Below are 24,596 nucleotides of genomic sequence, written 5' to 3'. Positions count from 1 at the left end.
CCATACCTGGGCAAGTGCTCTCCTCAGAGCAGAGGGGTGTGAAGATCAGAAGGTGACTCTTACCCTTTCACCAGCAGCATTTGATCAATTGTGTCAGGAAGAGGCATCCCATAGCTTTCAGGCAGAAACAGTGTCAGAATTCCTGACAGCACAGTCAGGCTCCCCATCAGGATGTAAGGCAGGAATCGATCATAGGCACCTGGCAGAACACAAAAACCAAAAAACAAAACAAAACAAAAAGGCAGAATCAGCTCTAAGTCCCTGATAATTGCCCAGAGAAGCTGTGGCTGCCCCAGCCCTGGAAATGTCCAAGGCCAGGTTGGATGGGGCTTGGAACAACCTGGGATAGTGGGAGGTGTCCCTGCCCATGGCAGGGGGTGGCACTGGGTGAGCTTTAAGGTCCCTTCCAACCCAAACCATTCTGTGATAACATCTGTACCAAGGGACAGGGCTTTACCTGTGCAAGATTTGTGCTTTCAGCAAAAAGCAAACCAACCAAGCCACCCCACCACAGCCTGACATCACATTCAACATTGTTATGAATGTAGTTAGAGGAACTCAGGGGAGTGGGAAGCAGCAGCTGCCAGAGCTGCCCCTGTTGAGGCAGCAGGACTGGGGGTCTCCAGAGCATCCCTTCAGCAGGGAGCTCACTCACCAAGGTACACGAAGTAGGGGGACACGATGCTGCCCAGCCTGGAGGCCATGGAGCTCGCCCCCACCCCCATGTTCCTCACCACGGTGGGGTAGAGCTCAGCTGTGTAAACATAGACCATGGAGAAGGCAGAGGTGATGCCAAACTTGCCCACCATCACCAGCAGAATGGACAGTGCACGGACATCTGAAACCAAACACAGCAAGGACTTAACAAAGCTCTGGCAATTCATGGGAGCCCTTCATTCCTCTGGAGTTGTGTAACTCCTGCCTAATTAGCTCCAGTATCTGCTGTCTTTTACATGTCCATAAACACAGGCAATGTTCTTTTTTAATTTTTTTTTCTTTTGTGGATTACTAGGAATCAACATTTTAATTTTCCTTTGAGCACAGAGCTTCCTGCCAAGTGACAAATAAGGAGAACAGAGCAAGAACCGTTGAGGCCCTTTCAGATTTCAGGGGCCAGGTTTCTGCTATTGCAAACAATCTCTTCTTAATAAAGTGAACAAAATTAAATATTTGAAACAAGATATTTTTGGTTTTCTGCTTTGGTTTCTCATTAACATTCTTAGCTACGAGTCAATAATTTAATTATAGGAAGTTGGGTTGGCTTTAACTGGGACAGTTAGTTTAAAAATCAAAATAGATTGTATCAGTGTCCAATTGACTCAAAGGACAGAAGAAAAAAAAGAGGATACATATTATGTGTATAAAATAAGCAAGGCACTTCTTGCACATTCTCTTTTGTATACTCTTTGATTTATAAACAAGTCCTAAGCAACAACACCCCTTTATATTGACCCCATTAACCTAATTAGCCTGAAGGTATATATGGTTTGAGATCCAGTAAAGGTTACTTGGCCCTCCTTTCCAGTTCCCACACCTTATTTTAACTATCAACAGGAATTCAGTACAAGCATCTTTGCTTATCAAAAATGCTTCCACAATGACTCCATTGAACATAACTCTTTAAACAAGGCCTGAAGTCACTGACTGCAGTCTGGGAAGTGAGTTCTGCAGCTTCTTGGTAACCTCTCTTACCAAATTCTGGTCGGTTTAGTGTTGGTTTTATACCTGGACCTTACTAGGACATCCTGCCAAGGATGTACTTTAAAGGCAAGACTGGATTACCACGATAATCCCAACAGATCACAAAGACAATGACCCACCTCTAAAACTGCACCTGAGTGAGCTGTTGTGGGAGCCCCTCGTGCAGCAGCACTGAGGGCCAGGGAAGAGGGGCAAACACAGGACACGTGCTCAGCCCCCTCAGGGGCCTTTTCCTCCACACCTGCCCAGCGCCCAGCACTGCCCATCACCCCTCCTGCCCACGTGAGAGGAAGGAAGGGTCCGTACGTGCGGGCACGAGCTGGATGAAGAGCAGCACGCAGCCCCCCAGGAAGAGCGCGGCCGCCATGGAGTAGCGGCGGGGCAGGTTGCGCAGCAGCAGCCACGAGATGACATAGGCTGGCACCTCGATCACCGCCGACAGGAAACAGTTCACGTACACGTCCCCGTGCAGGTTGGGCGTGTCCAGAGAAAGCCCAAAATAGCCAACAGAGATGATCATCCTGGAAGAAACAAGAACAGAGTCAGACAAATCTCTCCCCTTCCTGAGGTCGCCATGAACCTCTTCTGCATCCCCGTTAAGCACGGAAGGGACTGTGTAAGCCAAATTCAGCATCTCACAGACTCATTCACCTCTGAAGCAGCTGAAGTGCTGACTTCAGAAACACCAAGTTAACAATTAAACTGTGCCGATGCTTTTGATCTTTCAAATTGCTTTTGAAGTCAAAGAATAAAATACATTACCCAGGGAGGTAAGTGATGATTGTTCACACTACTGTGATGCAGCACTTGCCATTACTTGTAGCCACGGCCTTAGCCTGAAAGTTTGGGCTGTTGGATTTTACTGCTGCTGAGATGTATAGCAGCTTTCCATTGTGTTTTCCAGGCAGCTCTGGGTAGAGAGCATTGTTTCTGGGTCATTATGCTCTATGCTTTATGCATAAAGTCAGAGAGGAGGAGTATGGCATCCTGGCAGACCCAGCATCCCGGGGTTCCTTCTGCCATGCCCCACCCTGGCTGGGCAGCATCCAAAGCACAGTGGCAGGGCTGGGTGCCTGGGCTGGGCAGTGCAGCAGGACAGTTTGGTGGCTGGGACACTGCCATATTAACTGTTCCTCTGCTAAAAGAGAGCTGGCCTCATGTGATTTGGGGAGACACAGAACTGGCCTTGGAGATAAACCCTGTCATGTCTTGGGAGAGATGGAAGAGAAGGTTAAACTTCACCAACAAGTCTAATGTAGTAATTAAGGAGATAACAGGCACTGGATCAGGACATGTCCAGGTGCAAAGGACAGAGCACTTGGCACTTCATCCTGTTCAGCATCTACGTTATAGCAGAACCTGGAGCAACTTCACTGCACAGCACCAAACAGATCATGGACAACAGATCAGCTCTTTCTTCTCCTCCTCACTGCATATGGGAAGGGCCTTCATGGTCCAGTGGCTTAAAATAAAGCGTCTTAGTGCACCTGGCAAGGTCTGAGAGTGACCCCCACTGTGATGCTGCCCTACCCTAAAGCCACTCTGCAGTGTTTTCCACACCTTTGTGCAATACACCCATTCTGCACTCCTTGGGGTTATTTTTATATGCAATAAACTATGATGCTGGAACTCCCTTTTGGTAGCAGTTTGCCTTAGCTCACCACACTGGCAAACCTTGATACAGTTATACACTCTGTAAGAAAACTTTAGTGGTATTTACACATCCCAGGGTGCCAAGAAGCCAAACTTCCTCCTCCCTGGTGCAAACCTTGCAAAGGGAATAGTTTAAAGGCCTGTTACTCACTCAAAATTAACAAAACACTCAGCACTGTGTAAAGGTGACACACTGCTGTCTGCATCCATCCTCTTTGACAGACCTTTTCCGTGAGAACTATCAACTCATAATGCAGAATATACCATTATTATACCATGGGCTGGAAAACACTGCTGTGAGCCAGCACAAGATGCTTTATAGTTTGGGAAATGAATTAAAAGGAGGTTGGGTAACTGACATACAAGTTAAAATAGTGGAAAAAATTGTCCAAGCCAAATGAATACTTGTCTGTGAGAGGAGATAAGATTGTGCAAGTCAGCTGCACATGTTTGACTTTTCCTGCCTATCATAAAGCTTCACTCATGATGTGGTTAAAAGCCCTTCAGCATGGGTTACTGAATGCACTAGGATGGATCCTACACTGCCATGTCATTGTTCCTCTCAGCTGCTTCCTCCTACCAGAAATGCTGTTCAAACAGGTCTTGCATTGGATTTCTACAACCACTCAGACAAAACCAGCTGTGCCCAGGAGCCACTGCTCTACTCAGGCAGATTAGGAGCAGAGCAGACTCACTTCAATTAAAAGTGAAAGTCAGCAATGGACTTGGAGGCAAGACACTACATGGACACTGTATTGACATTTCTGCAAAGACCCAACATTACTTGTTTTTTTGAGCTGTTTGTTTGCACAAGTTCCTTTCTCGGTATGTTTGTAGCTTTGTACTTGGTGATGGGCCAGAGAATCTGGTTTAAATATTAGCCAAGTCATCCTTTGACCCAAAATGCCACATCAGCCTGTATGTGCTGGCAGGTCAGTGGACTGAACTCCAAGGCTCTGCCTCATTTAAACACAGGAATGTTCTTCAGAAAGGCAGCAAATAAACTCAGTTGGCTGCAAAGCACTTGAGGGACCTTCTTGGTTATGTCACTGGGTAGATGCAGTAATTAAACCTCACTTGTACAGCCTCTGGCAGGCTGTAGGTTACCCTCTCTGTTTCCTGTCTTCTGAGATTTCTAGTAAAGGAAAATAACAACCATTTAATGAAACTGAGCATGAAGTATGGCTCCAGCTAGTGAAAACCAAGCTGAGAATGGCAGGTAGGCAGAGTGGACAGCAGGAAAGTGCAGGGAAATCTCAGATTAGAACTTCAGCAGCAGCTTTATCCCTTTGAGAACCAATAGAAAAGGGATGGAAAGCATCATGCTCAGACCCCTGGGCAGAAGTTCTGTGAGTGGAGGGTAAGGATGACTCATTCCTCTAATAGACTTACAGTCAGAAGAGCATTCCCCAAGGCCCAGGATCAGGAAGGATTCCCACACATCATTGCCAGCTGATCCAATTCTTGCTCAGTTCAGGGCAAGAACTGACTACTTCAGAAAAAAACAACAATCCAGATGTGTTTCTACACTGTCACTGAAATGAAGGACCTGTGCACCCAGAACTTTGCTGTTTCAGCCAGCAAGTCACTGATTTTTAGCTAGTTTTGTCTGTATCTGTTCAGAATATTTTAGTGTTTAAAGTGACATACTCCTCAATCACACTTGCTTACCAAAGAAGCACTGACATAATTGTGATGGTTAAAATATTTCGGGTTCTCATCAGATCCAAAATGGTGTATGTCTGTTGCTTCTGGGAATTCACATCTTGCAGCTGCAAAAAAGCAAACAACAAACAAAACATGGGAACTTTAAATTCCTGCAAAATAATTATTATGAAAATAAGCCCCCCCCCCATACCTCAGTATTTTGATATGCTGAAACAGGTGCCTTCCTTTTAAAAAAATTGATAAACTGTAAGAGCCAACTAGCTGTGAAAGTAGAAACTCTTCCTTAATTGAAAGTCACTTAAAATTTAGACTGAAACTCTTCACTCTCGTGATCAGTGACTGGACCCCAGGGAATGGCTGGGGCTGTGCCAGGGCAGGGACAGCACCCAGGGAATGGCTGGAGCTGTGCCAGGGCAGGGACAGCACCCAAGGAATGGCTGGGGCTGTGCCAGGGCAGGGACAGCCCCCAGGGAATGGCTGGAGCTGTGCCAGGGCAGGGACAGCCCCCAGGGAAGGGCTGGAGCCGTGCCAGGGCAGGGACAGCCCCCAGGGAATGGCTGGAGCTGTGCCAGGGCAGGGACAGCACCCAGGGAAGGGCTGGAGCTGTGCCAGGGCAGGGACAGCACCCAGGGAAGGGCTGGAGCTGTGCCAGGGCAGGGACAGGGCACAGGGAATGGCTGGAGCTGTGCCAGGGCAGGGACAGCACCCAGGGAATGGCTGGGGCTGTGCCAGGGCAGGGACAGCACCCAGGGAATGGCTGGGGCTGTGTCAGGGCAGGGTCAGGTTGGATCTCAGCAAAAGGCTCTTCCCCCAGAGGGTGGTGGGCACTGACCAGGCTCCCCAGGGCAGTGGGCACAGCCCCGAGGCTGCCAGAGCTCCAGGAGGGTTTGGATGATGCTCTGGGGCAAGGGAGTGACTCCTGGGGATGGTCCTGGGCAGGACTGAGGGTTGGACTGGATGGTCCCTGTGGGTCCCTTCCAGCTCAGCACATTCTGATTCTGTGCTTCTGTAGCAATCACCTTCTCTGCCTGAGGATTCACGAAGCAACTGCTTTTTGTTCCTTGAATTATAAAGCAACAGCATTAACTGACAATATTTGTGTCACTACTGACAGGGTTCTGATGCCCAGTTTTGAGCAGCACACCTTGAGAATGAGGCAGATCAGCTGCACTCAGACAGGAGAGCAACAAGGATGGTGAGACATTTGAACAAAAGGAGAGGGTCTTTAGCAAGGGCCAGAAGACCAAGGGCCTCTTAAAAGATGCAGAAGTCTTCAAAGACTGGCAAAAAAAGGTGAAAAACTGTCCTCTACTTCTACTGCAGACACGGCAAAAAATAAGGAGATTAAATCACAGCAGGGCAGAGACAGTAAATGACTCCTCATCCCGGACTTAACAGCAATGTTTTTAAACTGAGACAAACTGGCTAATGAGCTGAAGAGTGCCCATCATTATCTACTCTAGTTTTGAGATCCCCTTCTAAGAATATAAACAAAAAGACAACAAACTTCTCCTTTCCCCATTAAACTTTCCAGCCCCTCAATATAAAAGCATTTCCATGTAAACAATGCAAGGATATTCATCCATGAAACAAGAGAAAAGTTTTTGTGCTTGGTAAGACTGTAAAAAAAGAACGAATTACTTTTTTTTTTTAATTAGGACTTTAATTTAGACCCCTAAGAAGGGGGACCAAGGAAGCGATTTTCCAAAATATGGAAAAGGGGATTTAAGAGGACAGATTCCATTGATTAAAACTCTGATAAAGCAACATGGAGTTTGTGTAACCCCTGCAGTCAGGTGAAAATTCTTTCTAAGTGATAGTCGGTTCTGAAGATCTGGATGATGAAATAGCAGTCTGGTTCATGCCCAATTTCAATGTATTTGCTTTCATAAATCCCATTTTCTACAAAAGGCAAACAGTTCTTTACCTTTGATTGCTTTCCTACTGCCTGAAGCCAAACTTACATCACACAAACTGCACTCACTTCACAGCTCACAGCCCTTTCTCATAAATCACATGATCTTTCCTAAGTACTCTCCCCCTTTGCCACTATCTGTTGCCAAGAAACCAAAAAAAAAAAGGGAGAAAACTCAAGCAAACCACAAAGCAAAACCAGGAACAGTAAAATTCAGAGTCAGTAGATGAGAAAAAGGGATCCTGCCTTTAAGAAGCTGGACAAACAACAACACAATCCTTATCAGGACAGTCTAGAACAAGAAGCAATGAGAAGGGCAGGGAAGACACACCAAAGGTCTGAAATGAAACCTGTCATCCAAACATCTGTATCCCCCCCACAAGGGCTGGTTCAACCAGCCAGGCCCTCTCTTGCTCTGCAGCTGGTTTGTGTCACCTGCTGGACCCCAACTGGTGTGAGAGCCCTGGAGTGCAAACTCTGGAGCCGCTGCCCTCCAGCTGTGTGGGTTTGAGGGGCACTGCAGACGTGAGCCCGGGCTGCTCCTCCATCCCAAAGTCACTCCAAATGCACGAGGGCAAAGGGCCAGCCAGATTTGCAAGAACCTCTCTGCAGCACAAACAGGCTGCCCGGAGCCTCAGAGGGGCTGAGAGCCTTCTGCTTCCCAGCTCTCCAGAAAGCTGTCACAGGAATGGCATAAAGACCCCGGTGGAGAGAAGTTTTACACAGATCTTTGGCCACAGCATCATATTTACCAAAACAAGCAGAGATGGGCAGAGTTCTGCATTTAAACAGCTCATTTTCCTTTGATTGTCAGAATGTTAGGATGTGTTTTTGAAAGCTGATGTGCAGTGATTTGTCTGTAAATAAGCATCACATACTCCAGCCCACACTGCTGCACAGTCAGCATTTCCCCTGGTCCAGTGTTTCCTGGGACAACATCCCTACTCTTGCCCCTGCCTTCTGCTGCTTCACGATCCAGCCCCATCCAGAGACGGCAAACAGATCAGTGCTTCTTTCTAAGAAGAAGAGAGAGGATTCCAGGAACAGTGACCTTAGGCAGATGTGGGAGCCAGAGCTTTTTTTCTGTTCTGCTGCAGAGCTGGCAATGGATGAGTATTCATGGCTACAGCATGAGTAGGAAGAAGGAAAAAAGGGGAAAGATGTGTTCTAATGAAAATCCAGGAAAAAAAGCTGCCATAAGAAGGTCAGGATTAGTCCTGTGTTAGATTTTTATAGATTATATAACTGTCTGAACAAGCATAGAGTCTGTTTGGCACAAGTATTTAGATCACTAAGCAATAGATATCTTTTGGGGAAGATAATGAATATGAGGTAAGAGTTTTAAAGGAAAAAAGGGGATAAACTGGATCAATAAGGTGTTGGCATTGCCATGTGAATGGGACAGCAAAGGCTCTACAAATCTTAATGAAGAAGGGAAAGGATATTCTGCTTTTCAGCAGAAAAGGATGATCTTTCACCCATTTGAGAAGCACAAAATACAGTGCAGGAATGACTCCATTAATCTACCTGGAAATGAATCCCTTTACATAAAGCCCAGCAAACAACTGGACTTCTAAACAAATCTTACCTCACTAGGGTCAAGTATGACATCTGGGGCTGTAATGCCATTAGTTTTGGCAGCTTTTTGGAGGATGTCTTCTGCCTCCTGAAACCTTCCCTGGGAGATCAACCACCGTGGAGATTCTGGGATGACCCTGCAGAGAAGGTTCAGAACAACAAGCCTGCAGTTCCACAGAAAGCACTGCTGCAGGCACCAACACACATTGTTCCAGGAAAGATCTCAAAACGTGCCACATCTTGCAGGAATTAGTGCAGTGACAACAGAAAGCAGATTTACAAGAGCAGACTAGCCTAGTGAACAAGAACAGGCTATCATGTCTCTATGGATTTCAGAAGTGCTGAAGGAATTATCAATGACTCAGACAAAAGAGCAATCCAAACATTCAAAGTATGGGAAAACAGTTCAGTTAAAGACATTCAGAAATGCCAATACACAAGCAGCATACTGTACATCAAGAGGCATGTCCTTAGAGGACAAACACATATAAACTTGGCAGCTGTAAATACTGTCACAGAAAGGCCAGTCAGAGAGCAGAATTCACCAGTCACTCCATTGTGTGAGAGGGAATCACAAACACAGCTGCAGGAGTAAGTGAAGGAACACCACCACCAAGTGGACTGTTTCAGCTTTACATGCCACCAAAAGCAGTGTTTTATCAGCTAGGGAAGAAAACATGGAAGTCTCACAGAAGTGCAAGCACTGTCTTGCAGTTTGTCTTATCTGTGCCACCCTACCAATGCCCACCTTCCCAGAACAACTGTCCTCTCCTTCTGTCCTCAGGTCAGACCTCAGTCTGTGGATTTCAGTTGATGCAAAGGATGAGTTTTTTGACTTTTTTTTTTTTTGTTTTCTTTGCATGTGCACCACTTAATTTTATAGGAGCCTATAGAAAATGAAGGGCAGGCTCTTTGGGCATCAGTCAGATCACACACAAAGCCATGGACTGACAGCTACATGATTGGGAGGGGAGAGGACACAACCCCACCCACCCATTCCTGAATTTCACTGGTTTGGAGGCTGGATGTTAAAAAGCTGCAGCCTGGGCCTCGTGAAGGTGGAAGTGGTGCAGGGCAGAGGTACTCACCACCAGAGAGGGATGCAGAGCAGCCCGGGCAGGGTGAGGGCCAGCAGCAGCATCCGCCAGTCTCGGATGAAGTAAGCAAAGAGGGGCAGCAACATGTAGCCAAAGGCATAAAATATGCACACCCCCAGGGTGCAGAACAGCACACGGATTGATTTGCCAAGAATTTCTGTGCCTGTTCAAAACAGCAGAGGGAAGATTAGTATTTGAACCTAGTAGCAACCAAATAACTTAAAAAAATACTCCCACAATGGGCTTTGCAGTGCAGGACTCTGGAGAGCTGCAGTGTGAGAGCTCTGCCCCCCCGGGTTCAGAGGCTGCTCCATGCAGGGCTCCTCCATCAGCTGAGGTGATTACATGTATAAAAGGAAGAGAACTGGGCCACGCTGTATTTCTGTAGCTCCCATTTCTAGACTTTTATCTTTTTAGAATCTCACATTTGACTTGAGGAACTGAAACCACCTGACATACTGTAAAACCTTCTCAGCAGTAAAGCCACAGCCTGACCTCCACAGCACCTTCTCCAGCTTCTTTAAAGAATAATTCTAAACTTGGTTCCCAACCTGAATCACCTTCTAAAAGACTATTTAGCCAAAAAAGTCACAGTGTTTTGGGGTACACCTGTGGAATTCATGTTGGTCACTAACAAAGTCCAGGCTACTGGCAGGAAAATTAAATGCACAAACAGAGGTCGATGACCCCCTTTGAAATGTTTTGGAACCTGCAAATCAAGAGACACAGAAAGAAATCTGATCTTCCTTGTCCCCTGGAAATCAAGGAAGATTCCAGCAGTTGCAGCAGGCTCTGTCTGTGCAGGGAGGTCGGCTGAGCACTGCTTTCATCCCTCACCTGCCTTTCCCTGGCCCAGAAGGAATTTCTTACCACCATTTGGTGCTTTGGGCAGTGAGGCCACTGTAAATAACATTAATAATTTAAAAAAAAAATCTCATATTCACAAAGTAATTCACATTCCCATGATCAAATATGGTCTTAGTTAACTTGAAAGTATAAAAAGCAAAAATCATGATGACATTTGCACTTTTACTTTGTCTGTTTAATGAAGAATATAAAATTATTCTACCTATTTCTGTTCTTTTGCAAGTTTTTAACTAACATAGATAATTAGGCCCCAAAATGGACAATAGAAAATTCTGGAAAATCACAGAATCATAGAATGGTTTGCGTTGAAAGGACCTTAAAGATCATCTACTTCCAACCCCCCAGAAATGATGTCTCATATGTCTTATCTCTCCAGTTAGAAGATGGTCTTGGTTTCAAGAATGTATTTCTGGGATTTTGACTCTTTTAGGTTGGCAAACCACAGAATTAACTCAAATTGCATCTCTATCAACTGGAAACTTCCAAGGAGAAGACAAATCATCCATGCATGGAGAGGCCACACTCTTAACTGTTGCTTGGCCAAACAAATCAACCCTAAGCCAGGACTGAAAAGGAGCAGGAAAAGCACAAGATAAAAGAACACATACTGTGCCCAGCAGGACTTGCATACCAAGAACAAATGCTGCCACGTAGTTAGATATCTGTCCCATGCCAACCAGCACAAACAACACTGAAAACATCTCCCAGCTGGTAGAGAAGACCTGTATGAAGCTGAAGACAGTCTGCATTGCCAGAGTTGCAAACAGCACATTCTTCCTGCCAAACCTTCCATGGACAGATTGAAAAGAGAAAGGGGAAAAAAAAGAAAAAAAAAGAGATGATTATACAACATCATGAATGAAACCTTCAGACAAATAAGATTCCTTATAAGCACACTTAGGGAGATACAAAACTTCTGCAAAAATCAGAGGTTCAGGAAATGTGACAGGCAAAACTATTCTAAATACATTAAAAAAATCACTGGCCAAGAGAAAGTAATATTCCAAGGGCTGCTGGTTAAGTTGTCTTCACCTCTGTGCTGGAACACTATCCTTCTAACTGATAGGATGAGCAGGGAGACAAATCATCAGGAGCAAATTAAAATGGAAGAGTATCCAAAGCTCTTTCTTCTCCAAGGAGAAGATAGTCTGTGACACAGATCAGCATGTTAACAAAGGAGAAGAAAGAAGAAGAAGAAGGCAAGTTTCTGGAAGAGAGGTAAACCTCGGGTCTGTAAGATGCTGTCAGGGAGCCCGTGCTGCAACCTGCATTTCATTTGGCTTAAAGATGAACCAAATGAAGGGGCTCCAGAAGGCCTATCAATGAAGCATCAAAAAAAGAAAAAAACCCAACCCAAACCAAACCAACAAAAAAAGAAACAAAAAAACCCCGACACCAAAATAAAAAGAAATTCACCAAACTGAAGCCATCAGACCGTTGTCAGAGCCATTGCTGGTGTCCTGGCCCAGGCAGCCCCAGAGCACCGGGGCAGGACATGCTGAGTGCAGGTTCACACAACCCCACTCCAAAGTTCAGCTTGACCTGGAGCTCCACAGCTGGTGCCTCAGGGGGGTCACAACACACCACCAACAGACCCCCCCAAAATATTCTGCCACTGCTCATGTCTGAGGCTCACTGCAGGACTGTCTGCAGCAGGCAGGGGCAGCACAACACTGTCCACAGCCGCCTCCCTGGGGCACCCTACCCATGCAGAGGAGCAGCCCCTGACCATGAGCTTCCTGCCCTGCATGGGCTGCACCCACTGCCTCCTCACCTGCACCTGGTGGGGATCTCTCACCATGGGAAGGAGCTGCAGGAGGAGACTGCTGTGAGTGTGAGGGTGGGAAGCTCCTGGATGCACTAGAAGAGCTCCTGCTTCACCTGCCAGGGATTCACCATGGGGGACACTCAGGATCCTTGTGGCAGACAAGGAGCTCTTTGGACTGGGCAGCAGCACCAGGATGAAGTGGTGGGAGCCTCCCCACTGTGAAGGGGAGAAATTGCCCCTCATTGGAGAGCAGCTGGAAGGCCTGGAGCTCTGGCTGGGGATGGATGACCAGCCAGAGGAGCTCATGGGTTGGGATTAGCAGGGAGGGCAACACGGGCAGGGCTGTGGGTTCCACTGCAGACCACCACAGGAAACCTCCTCTGTCCAGAGGCACTGGCCATCATGGGGGCTTCAACCACTTCAGTACATGCTGAAGGACAAGGCCCTGGAAGTTTCCAGAGCTCATCAATAATGACTTCCTAACAGATGGCTGAGGAGCTGACAACAGGAGACACTGCTGGACCTCCCACTTGCAAACAAGGGAGAAGTGTCTGGGGAGGTCCAGGAGGGCTGGTTGATTTCCAAGGATTGCTGTCTTTGAGCTCAAGATTTGTCCAACCTGACAAGCAGGAAACTGTGCAAAGCCCCTAAATGATGCTACAAGATTTGTGACATGAAGATTGTGTTTCAGTGAAACAGAAACTCCACAAGTATCAGCAAATTAAAGGACCACATGTTGTTCTCTGGGAATTAAAAAGACAGCACACAATGCATTGCACAGCAAATCCCAGGGAGAGAATAAGAAAAACTGAGCTTTACAAAAAAAAAAAAACAAAAAAACAAACAATGGCCAACATCACAAAAATTAATGGTGTTTTCCTGGGGGTTTTTTAATGTTTGTACTGATAAAAAAGAAAGCCTTGCTTCTCTGGAGTACAACTGAACAGCATTCATGCCTTGCAGCTTCCACGAGTGCAGGTCATTGGACTTAGATGACAGATTTGATGACGAGGAAGAGAAGGTTTGTAAAACAAAAATTTTAAATTTGACTTAAAAAACTCAAAGGAAACCAAGCCTCAGGTATCCCTCTGAACAAAGTCCAAAGTAAACAGGAGACTCTGTCACCGATTTGATTCTTCCAGATAAGACACCTCCTACACCTGTTTTCTGGCATAAAGCCAGTTTGCTCCAGAGTGATTTCATTGCAAAAACAAACAGATAAAGGTAACACCCAGTAATAATCTTTGTAACATTCTGTTCTAGTTCAGGACGTTTCTCTACACATTTTGTGTAGAATCAGGTTAGACAGAGAACACAGACATGTTAGGAGTGCAGAAAGGCACTTATTGACATACAAGAACTGCCTACAAAGCAGCATCCAACAAGAGCCAGCAGCTCTGGGGTAAATACTTTACTTGTCTGAGAGCTGTCCTGATATGAAAGATCCCAGCAGGACACCCACGAAAAACAGGGAGGTGCTCAGGGGTCCCTTCCAGTCGTTGTCACATACGAGATTCCACTGCAGGGAGAGAGAATATGAAAGTCTTCAATAAACAGGATTTGCCCTCCCTCCTAAATGGTTTGGAAGGAGTGAGAATACAATCACAGAATGGGTTGGGGTGGAAGGGGTCTCAAAGCTCATCCACTTCCACCCCCTGCCGTGGGCAGGGACACCTTCTACTACCCCAGGCTGCTCCAAGCCCTGTCCAACCTGGCCTTGGACACTTCCAAAGGTGGGGCAGCCACAGCTTCTCTGGGCACCTGTGCCAGGGCCTGCCCACCCTCCCAGGGAAGAATTTCTTCCTAATATCCAATATAGCCTTTCCCTGTGGCAGTTTGAAGCCATTCCTGCTCTGCTCTGTCACTGCATGCCCTTGTAAAGAGTTCCCAAACTTGACTGCCCTGCAGATTGCAATGTTTCCCATGAAAAAATCACATTCTAATTTAAGAGAAGTTGAATTACAGAAACAGGAATATAGAAAGAAGAAGCCTTTATTATATTTGAACATGGTTTTGGGAGACAGGAGACTGCTCACTCTTCCCTGGGAACCTAACTAACCTCAGTTAGATTTCTGAATAAAAACTGAAATATACACCAAATGAAGATTTCCAAAATTAAAACAAAAAGGAGGAAAAATAGAAAATATTTATTGAATGAAGACTGCAATAGTTTCCAATCTCATACCCATTTCAGTCTGATGTTTTTGAAATAGCACTCATGTTATTTTTCTATCTACACAAACAGCTATTATTAAAATAGTCTTGGCTTTATTTTGCTTATCTGTGGGAAAAAATGTGTAAATATTAGAAGAAAGGACAAAACCCAGCAGGGCTGCCTCTTCCCCTCCTTCACAGCTCTGCTGTGACTGGAGGAGTTCCCAGAGCTCTCCCAGTGCTGCCCCAGTGCCCAGTGCCTGCTGCCAGGGGCAGGTGCTGCAGCCCTGCAGGGGAGGAACTGGGAGGCAACCAAAGCTTCTGATGTGAGGCCAAACCCTCCTGAGCTTAGTTATTCAAACAGCTCCCACAGGGCCCCTTCTGATGTTTTAGGAATGGAAACTTTTAGGTTTTAATCTGTAGTAAAAAAGCTGAAATGAAAATATTCACCCTGACCCCAATAATTAATCCTCCTCGCCCCCCAATTACAAATAATTAATCATAGTTTTAGTCAATTTGTACTGGAACACCTGAGCCTGTTTTGATGTGCCCCATAAGAAACTCACTGCTGTGTGTCCCAACTCCACCTCCTCCTCCCCTGAGGTCCTGCAGGTGGGAGTGCTGCTGTCCCACTGCCTGCCAGCCCCTGTCCTTGGCACTGAGCTCTGAGTCCTCAGCCCTCAGCCTGGTGACAGTCACGCTACAGCCACATCCCAGTCCGTGTCTCAAGGCTGGAGGATCCCTAAAATCTCTGCACAGGATGAGCAGCACCAGCAATGCCCTTCCACTCTCAGATCCCTGTGTCAAAACACGACTGAGCCATCACTTATTTCAGGGAACAGCATCCAGTTTTGAGCCAGAACTGGGAGCTGTTCCAGAGCTGAATTATGATCATTCACACAGGCTGTGCTCTCCTCAGCATTTGTGGAACTTTTGCTGCCAGCCCTTACAGTATCCTGCAAATTCATCTCATCATTATTTTTAAGGTGAAAATGCACCTTTTTCAATTTGTAAATGTATCCAAGTCATTATTAACCTCTCTACTGATAAACCTGTTTGTGGCTTCATGTCTGAGAAGTCTCTCCTTCTATCAGGCCTCAGAACCCTCAACCTCACTGTTGCACTTGCTCCCCAAACCTTTCCATCCTCACAGCACCTGAAGCTCAGGCACCAGCACTCAGCACAGGCTGCAGCACACCCCACAGTGCCAGCAATCAGCCACCAGTACAGAAGATCCTTCCAGAACTGGGGCTTTCCAGTGTGAGAACAAATGTATCCCACTCATATTAAGGAATTGAACTTATTATAGTTATCAATATCATGTGGATTGAGAACTGTAATTAACATAATTAAACCTGTATCATTCAACAAAAGCTGTGCTGCACTATAGATTAAAGGAGGTGTAAGCCATTCCATGATGACCACAGAGCCCAAGACAGCCAGGAAGCTTCAGCAAAATATATCTGGCAACTTGAAAACATGCAGCAAATGATTGTTATCAAATTTATACAGGCCAAAGGTTCTGTTGGTTATCACATGCCTTCATATGATAACACTTACCAGGAAAACAGATACCACAAACACAAATCCTGCACTTACAAAGCTTTGCCTCCTCACAAAAAGTCATCTTTGTATCAACTACTGGAGTCAGACATCCTCAGTAACAGAACTAAAATCTTAACTATCTTGGTTATTAGTCTCTCCCTACTAAATAGGTCATTACTTTCCAGCTAATCACCCTGTGCCTGTGAGTCCACTGTCTCCTTTCACGTGTCCCACACCCTGCACTTTGGCATAAGCCTTGCACAACACTTGGTTTTCCAGACATTGGCATGTTTGTGCCCTGTAACAAACATTTTCTTCAGAGCACTGAGGGAGAGACCTTTCTTGGAAGAGTTCATGGTATTAAAGTGTTGAGCACAGTTCTGCCAACAGCCTCGTGCACTGGCAGGTGCAAACATACTCAGCATTCAAGTGTGGCAGTGAATACCAGCTTGTTTTTCTGCCCTCTCTGTTAAAGCTGTGTGAGGAGCTGTTTTGCTGCAGACCACTTGAACCAGCACCGAAGTGAACTTCAACATCAGATTTACAAAGGAGAACTACCTTGGTTGTGCAACAGCAGTTATTTACACTCCACAGAAACACAACAATTTAGGACAAAGGGATTTTAAGGTCTGTTACTCTTTGCCCCAGTAAATAAAGGCTGAAGTCTTCAGCATTTTAATGACTCACCAATAAGGCCTGCTATGTTGCCAGTGATGCCAACATCAGCCTTCCAGAGCCATTCTGCAGCCATGCCCTTCCCCCAGGTACCAACTGCCCACCAGGAAGTCACCAAAGCATCGCTGGTGGAGCCCAGCGTGGCCAGGAGTGAGTGACCCAGGAGTAGTTACTGATTAAACTCTGCTGCTGGCAGTGCTGTTTGGACACAGCATAGCGTGACCCAGTGCTCTAAAATCATGTGCTATTTTCACGTCTCAGTATCCTCTGAACCAGCCTGGCAGCTGTAACAGTGACCCAGGCAAGGTGAACCTCAGCACGGGATCTGGGCTCCAAACGGCAGAAAAACACTCTGTTTACACGGGGCAGCTGCTGATGTTGGGAAGCATCGAGCTGCTCACTCTGGTACCCAGCAGCACAGAGCACACCCACTCTGCTTTGTTATAGCTTTGGGACATCCCCTGTTGCAGGTTAAACTTCTTACCCAGATTAGAGCTATTTTGGGCTGATATTTTGTGATTGTTGTACTTCCCAGACAGTTCATCAGGCTGCCTCTGTCAGCAGCAATGATCACTTAAGCGTCAGGGTCGGGATGGGTGGTGAGTTAAGCACCTCCACAGCAGATTCCTGGCTGGCACAGCTGCTGGTGAGGACCGGTGGAAGGAGGGGATGGGGAAAAGAGGACTGGCTATGGAGATGGCCAGGAATGTGGAGAGCCTGGGGCAGAAGGCAGGGTCGCCCCAAAAAGGAGAGGGACTGAAGCAGTTCCTTCTCAAGCACAGGTCTGGGGGCTGAGTATGAGAGTCCCTTCCACATCTCTCCAGGACAGCACTTTCCAAATCCTGCTTCACCTCTTTCATGGCAAGTCAGCTACCTGGAACCATGTCTCCAAATCCCATGCTATAAAGGCAAGCCCAGTGACAAAACCAAGAAGAATAAAACCCCTAAACTACTCCCCCAAATCTCCTCCCTGCCCCAAACACAAGAGCCTCCCAACCTTCCAGCCTTTCATAACCACACAACCTGAACAAGAAGTATTCTCAGGTTTAGCTAGACTTGCACTAACCAGCACAGGTTAAAGTGTGTCAGTGGTCCTAGACTAACACTTTCTGTATTCTGCCTTACACTTTTCCAGTGTTTAACTGAACATTCATAGAACACATCTATCCAAACAGAACACTAACATAGAATTTTCATTCAAACCACAATCACAACAAAATTCAGTCTCCAAGACAAAATATTTGAATTCTTTAAACTGCAAACTGTGGAGCAACATTCAAACCATGAAATACCAGTATTAAACTAAAATTACAAGGCCAGTTTAAGCAGACAGGGATGCCACAAGTCCAGATGAAGATACTACCACACCACAAGGAGAAAATATCCCTCCAAGTTGTCTTGACACTTCAAAATCTGAAGTGGCAAAGAGTAATTTTCTGTGTACAGGCTCTGTATCCACTGCACTTGGGGGGCACCACTTGCCTTGAAAGGAGAGCTGGCACTCCATGAGTTACTAACACCAAATCCCACCGTGGCTCTCACCCAGGCCTCAGTGCAGATCCCTTATCCTGCTTCACTTTCACTGCAAATATGCCAAGAGATGGCAAAACAGGAAGTAATAAAATCTTAATTGCTGATAAAAGATGCCTATTCATTGAAGTATAAAGTTTGCTCGATGTTTTTAATACATCATGGCATAAAAATTGCAAGTCTGGTCTCTTCAAAACACCAAAAGTTGTTGTGTAACAGTATAGACCAAACACACACCACTACCAAACATGCTTGGAAAAAAAGCCAATTTCTCAGAATAGGGAATTGCTCCACCACAGAAATATTCAACTTTCCTAATGCCATCATGAGAACCCTAAACAAAGCTGGACTATGGCAAATACAAAGGCTTCAAGAGCTTTACTTGATTACACTCCTGTACCAAAAGCCAAAGTCTTACAGGAAAAGGAATTTCTACAGCTACAAGGCATCATCCTTTCTCTCTTTTATTTTATATTTTTAAACTGTTTTTCTTTCTTGCTGAGACTGACACACATGATTGAAAAACGAAGTGGGTAGTCCCATGTATTAATATTTTCTTTTAAAAAACCGACATGTTAGCAAGAATTTTGAAGCCAAGCCAACACTCTCCCTCCACTTGCTTCTCTTAGCAAGAAGAGGCAGGTTCTTCAAAAAATCTCAGTCTCACAACCGAGTGCTTAACAACCTTTGATTCAGAATCTGGTCTTGTTTATATCCATACAAATATTCTCAGCTTACTTGGGAGCTATGAGTGTTATTAAACACCCTTTCCTCTGAAAAAACATTTGTACATTTCAAATACTTAGAAGTTCTCGATGTTACATTAGAACTTACCACCTAAAGTAAACAAAGTCTGTATCTACAAAACACACGTTCTGCTTAATTTTCCCCCCTGTAGTTGTTTTAAATTTTTCCAGAGATAAAACTTGCATGGAACAGGAAGGAAATTGCCTAATATTTTATAATTCCAGTTCAGAAACTGAACTGTTCTCCACACAACAAGTTTTGTAGATGTCTGGAGAAAAAGGAAACAGGGCAGTGACATTACCAACTGAGAAACCTGAGCTGAGTTCAAATCCCAAAGGAAAGATGACATGAAGGGAACGTTACCCTGTCACTACTTGTCCATGGTGCTGCTGAAAGAGCACTGTCACCATTAACAATATCAACCACAGGCCTATCATTCTTTAGCAATACTAATTTTATGCTGCAAGATAAGAAATGCCTGCACTTTATACAATTCTGAACACTCCTGCATTATGTTCTTCTTAAATCACACCTTGAAACCCACAGCATTTTAGAAAACCTTCATAGATCTGTCAGACATTCATATTTACTTACTAAATGAAAACTAAACTTTTTTTCCCTTCTACTGACAAGATTAATAACACAAAGATTTCTACTTGCAAATCACCAGAGCTTTATCAACTCCCAGGAATGAGAAGTTACCAGTATCAACTTCAGTCAGAAAAACACCAAGCTCTTAACCTGTAATAATGAAGAGGAAGCTCCTATTTTACAAGATGAGAAATAATGGAGATGATTAACGTTAAAGAACAGTTGGGTGAGAGCTGAGTCTGGATGACCCGGGTGTGATTTGCACTTCAGCCGCTGGCTGCTCACAGTTCCTGGTCTCCTGGAAGGTGTCCCTGCCCCAGGCACAGGGGTTGGAATTAGGTCATCCTTAAGGTCCCTCCCAACCCAACCCATTCCGTGATTCTCTGACTGTAAATTACACTGTCCAGCATAAGCCTGTGCTCTTATTGTGGTAAAGCAAAACAATACATTCCTCTGCCTTCCAACACAGAGTGAACACCAAGACCTCTAGTTCTGTGCCACAGAGCCCATTTGTGTCCTTCCAGATGTCATGCTGCAGTCTCCTCTTGCTTCCTGAAGGTCTGGCATTACCTACTGACCTCCAGGGACTGGGATCCAACAGCACAACAGGGCACTGCAATCCTTGGGGTGCAGGGACTGGAATTCCCTGGGTCCCCATGTCTGCCCAGAACTCTCCATGCACATCCATCCAGGAGGGAGCACCAGCCCTGCAGTCAGCTCTGGACACCTGGTAATTCCCACCATGTACATCCTTCCTCTGCAAAAGCCAACAGTCCCTAAAGCAAAACACACACAAAACATCCAGCTCTGGTGTACAGCACCTGCGTTGAACAGATTTCCAACTGATGGACCATATGACACGTTTACAAGTTGAAGATGAATACCTACATACAAAATTTGGTGTCTGTTTATGGTTCACTATGTAAGAATTACTCCCCTGTGAACTGAAATGTTCTGACTGATGTATCATCTAACACCTTCTCATTGTATCACATTTCCAGTGCACTCATGCTCGTAACTCCTCTCCTCAATTCTATTCCCAGTTATTCTGTAGCCCCATAACAGCCACGACTGGCGGAAGTCGCCCTTTTACCTTAATTACTTCTGGCTTAGTCCTTTTACTACCATGTATGAACTTTTACTACTTCTACATTCCTTTTTTATGGGACTTACGGAGGAACCAGAATGACACAGATGGTTTCCTGAGCCAAAGTAAAGCTTTTCTTACCCCCTGAGCTACAGCATTGCAAAAAGTATCAGACGAAAAGGGATTTGGTTACACTGGAGCCGGTTAAATACTGAAGACGGGCTAATAACAACCTTCAGTTGTTACTCTGTGTGAGAAAAGAAAGCCTCTCTCCACGTGGGAGAGAACTGAATGTTTTAAGTCTCCCTTGAAAAGAAAATCTATAAACAAGGTTTCTCTAAAGTCATGAGAGAATCAGCAAAAAGCTTTCTTGAAAAAAAATCCCCCTTCCCCCTCCCAGTGTTGGCTACAGAAATCTGGGACAAAGGTCCTCATGATTATTCAACAAGTTAGAGATATGCAACTAAACACAAGATTAGTTAATCATAAAAGAAGCACCAGCAAGCCAAGAAATCAAACACGTTTAACACCGAAAACCTGTAAGTAGGTGAAAGGGCACAGCTCTTGCGAAACTCCCTCAGAAACATTAAAATTAAAGGGAAAAAATAGCGCCTCAGTGCCTGATGCCTGGGCAGACAAACATTGCCTCCCACGGGCATGGGACACCTGCCAAGTCACAGGCAGCGGGCACGGCTGTGCGGGCTCAGCACGGCTCCCTCTCCTCATGCACCATCAAACCCCTTCACTGGCTCCCACACCTCAAGACATTTTGATGTACACCAAGCCAAGGCTGAGAGAAGAAGCTCCAGAGCCAAAGCACCAGGTCTAAGGCAGGTCTACCATTACAGAACACGGGGAACAAACCCCGCACACAGGAGTGCCCGGGAAGATGCCAATGCCCTGAGAGCACCCAGCCTTCCACAACAGTGCATTTCAGCTACAGCCTAGGCATTCCGAGCAGCTTTCCTCTCGAGGAAGACAGCAGGTCTTTAGCAATAGGTGCAACAATGCCTTGCTTCTTGTCAGAACCAGTTAAGCCCTTGCTTGAATTTCCAGCAACTCCAGTGTCCCCATTTCCACTCCTCCCTGTGCTGCCACGGCACCTTCCCTGTCCTTCCTGCCTCACCCCCGGCCCCCCAAGGAAGACTTGTGCCCAGATCAGCTTATGGTCATTAAGTAATCACATCCATCACTACCCAAACACCCATCACAACCCACTTTGCAAAGCAAGAAGTAACAGCAAATACAGCTCCAGCTCTGTAAAACTTGGCAACAGAACCATACAAAGTCTGTAAGCCTTCTGAAAAAGGCCTATACATGGATTGAAATTCAAATATCCTCCAAATCCACTTCCTTAAGTCAGCCTGTGGGTCTGTACAGCTTTCACCAGAAACAAGAGTGACAATCAGCACAGCTTCAGCTTCAGTTGACTGCCCTGACCACAGACCTGACTCGAGGCATGTATCTGCACAGACAAGAGCCTGACCTGCCCCAGCAGGTGAGCAGGGAGACCAAAGCAGTGGGCAGGACCAAAGCAGAGGCACTGCGGGCACACATCAAAGTTCAGGGTCCTTCTGAACAAAGCACAAACCCAGTGCTCCCCAAGCTCTGGATCTTGTACAGCTCAGGATGATCCCAACTGTGAGGGTGGGCAGGCCCTGGCACAGGTGCCCAGAGAAGCTGTGGCTGCCCCATCCCTGAAGTGTCCAAGGCCAGGTTGGACGGGGCTTGGAGCAGCCTGGCCTAGTGGAAGGTGTCCCTGCCCATGGCAGAATGTGGGACTGGATGGTCCTAAAGGCCTCTTCCAATCCAAACTATTTAGTGATCCTATGACTTCTACCACCTTTATTTTGTTAAAGAAAGAAAACAAACCCTGTTGGCTCCCAAATTCAAAGAGACGTGTTTGCAACACCAAACAAGTTCAACTCAGGTGCTGACTCTCCTCTGGCCCCTTGCACAGATATCTGATGAAACAAGAAGCAGCTCCTGCACAGGACCAGTCTTGCTGGGTTAAGGAATGCCCTGCATGCATTTGGAGGCTGCTTATCACAGAATCATAGAATGTTAAGGGATTGGAATGGACCTCAACGATCACCCAGACACAGCCCCACCTGCCACGGGCAGGGACACCTCACACTAGACCAGGCTGCTCAAGGCCTTATCCACCCTGGCATCGACAACCTTCCTGGCCAACCTGTTCCAGTGTTCACCACCCTCTCAGGAAAAAATCCTTCCTCTTTCTGGCGCAGGTGGAAACGCACCTCGGGGACGATGGCAGAGCCACGTCGGAGCCAGCGAGAGCCCACCCTGCTCCAGCCCCAGCTGGTTGTGTCTTCACCAAGACTTGCCCACGTCCCCATCCAACGCTGCACTGACAATTCCATCACACACAAAATTCACCGGCATGGTCAGAGTGTGGCAGAAAGAAACTATCGGGCTTCTATTTTCAGCCTCTGCTTCCCCCTCCATTTAAACCTCTCTCCGAGCAAAAAACAGCAGAGATGGCGAGGGCGGGCAGCTCCTCCGGCAACCTTCAGCCCTGGCATCCCTCCCGCTCCCCGCAGCATCGTGCCCACCCGGACTCTTTGGCACAGGCACTTCAGCCGCCGCTCCCTGCCCCCTGTTCACCCTCCCCGAGGCAGAAGAGCCCGCCCCGGGGCCGGGCACAGCCGGGCTCGGGGGTGTCGCAGCCCCGCGCACCTCGGTGACGATGGTGGAGCGGTACACGTCGCGGCTGTACTCCCAGCCGTCCAGGCACGGCTCCTGCTCCAGCGCCTGCAGCTGCACGTCGGAGCCGGGCCGCAGCCCCATTGCCGAGAAGTTGGCGAGCGCGGCCAGGCGGTAGCGGCGGCAGCGGCTCGGCAGCGCCCGCCCGCCCCGCGGCTCCAGCGGGATGCTCGCGTTGCGCCACTCGGCGCTCAGGTTGGCCCCGCGGGGCACGGCGCAGCGGTGCTCGGGGGTGCCGGCCAGGAACACGATGGACAGCCCGTTGAAGCCATTGGGGATGATGCTGGCGCTGAGCAGGAAGAAGACGAGGCGCTGGAAGCGGCCCCACTCGCCCAGGAAGGCGGTGGCCGCGTCGTAATCGCGCATGGCGAGCGCGGCCGAGCTGCGGCCGCCGTGCCCGCGGCCGGTGTGGCGGGGCAGGAAGCTCCGCAGCCGGCCCGGGGGTGGGGTTTGCAGGCGGGGGCCCCGCAGGTGGGGCCGTGCCCGGCGCTCCGCCCGGGGGCGCGGCGGGGGCTCGGCCGGGGCTGGCGCGGAGCCGGCGGGGGCGCGGGAGGAGGGACACCGGTCGGGCCGGGCGGGGACAGGGCGCCGGTGCGATGGGGCGGCGCCGGAGCTCTCCCCGCTGCTCTCCGCGCTTCCCCCAGCGCTCCCGGCCGGCCCTGGTGCTCCCCCTGGAGCTCCTCCCGCTCCCTCCGGTACTCCCGGACGGTCCCGAAGCTCCCCCAGCGGCGTCCCCGGAGCTCCCTCCGGAGGTCCCTCGGTGCTCCCAGCCGGCCCCGGATCTCCCGACTCCCCTCGGCTCCGGGCAAGCCTCGCTCATGCCCTGGAGCCGCTTCCCAGCGCCCAGCCCGGCCCTCGGTGACTGCTGCTCAGCAACAGCCCGTTCATACAGGCGTGGGATCCCAAAGGATTCAGAAACCAGCGCTGGGATGAATTACAGGATCAATTAGGTTGGAAAAGAGCTCTAAAAGCATCGAGCCCACCCTGTGCCCGAACAGCACCTTGTCAACCAGCCCGCGGCACTCGGTGCCAGCCTTTCCTTCCACACCCCCAGGGACAGCGACGCCTCCCCGGGCAGCCCCTTCCAGTTCATCCTTACGGAGCCGCCCGCACACCTCGGGGCTCAGCCACGCGTGGAACCAGCCCGGGGTTCTGCAGCAAAGCCTGGGGCTGTGTCAGCCCCACGTGCGAGCCGGCAGCGTGCACGGATCGTTCTCATCACAGCGAGGAGCTGCTGCGATCCAGGGGGCAATGGGCCCTCCTTCCCTCCATGTGACCTCCCAGAACCCGCCA

The 24,596-nt window shown here is 47.7% G+C and overlaps 1 protein-coding gene across 1 annotated transcript in view; it reads right to left on the bottom strand.

Annotated features, from left to right (window-relative positions):
• Window positions 1–23,791, bottom strand: part of LOC139678839 (organic cation/carnitine transporter 2-like) — a 28,768-nt gene extending 4,977 nt beyond the window's left edge. Inside the window, exons 1-9 of the mRNA XM_071570045.1 lie at window positions 23,277–23,791; window positions 13,663–13,766; window positions 11,111–11,265; window positions 9,604–9,775; window positions 8,526–8,652; window positions 5,026–5,126; window positions 2,008–2,222; window positions 656–838; window positions 64–199 (exon numbers count right to left, since the gene is read on the bottom strand). Coding sequence (XP_071426146.1) covers window positions 64–199; window positions 656–838; window positions 2,008–2,222; window positions 5,026–5,126; window positions 8,526–8,652; window positions 9,604–9,775; window positions 11,111–11,265; window positions 13,663–13,766; window positions 23,277–23,669 — 1,586 coding nt within the window. The 5' untranslated portion in view covers window positions 23,670–23,791. The remainder of the gene's footprint in view (window positions 1–63; window positions 200–655; window positions 839–2,007; window positions 2,223–5,025; window positions 5,127–8,525; window positions 8,653–9,603; window positions 9,776–11,110; window positions 11,266–13,662; window positions 13,767–23,276) is intronic.
• Between the last annotated feature and the right edge of the window lie 805 nt (window positions 23,792–24,596).

This window comes from Pithys albifrons, chromosome 15 (assembly GCF_047495875.1).
Source record: "Pithys albifrons albifrons isolate INPA30051 chromosome 15, PitAlb_v1, whole genome shotgun sequence".
NCBI lineage: Eukaryota > Metazoa > Chordata > Aves > Passeriformes > Thamnophilidae > Pithys > Pithys albifrons.
This window is presented reverse-complemented; position numbering and strand designations above follow the sequence as displayed.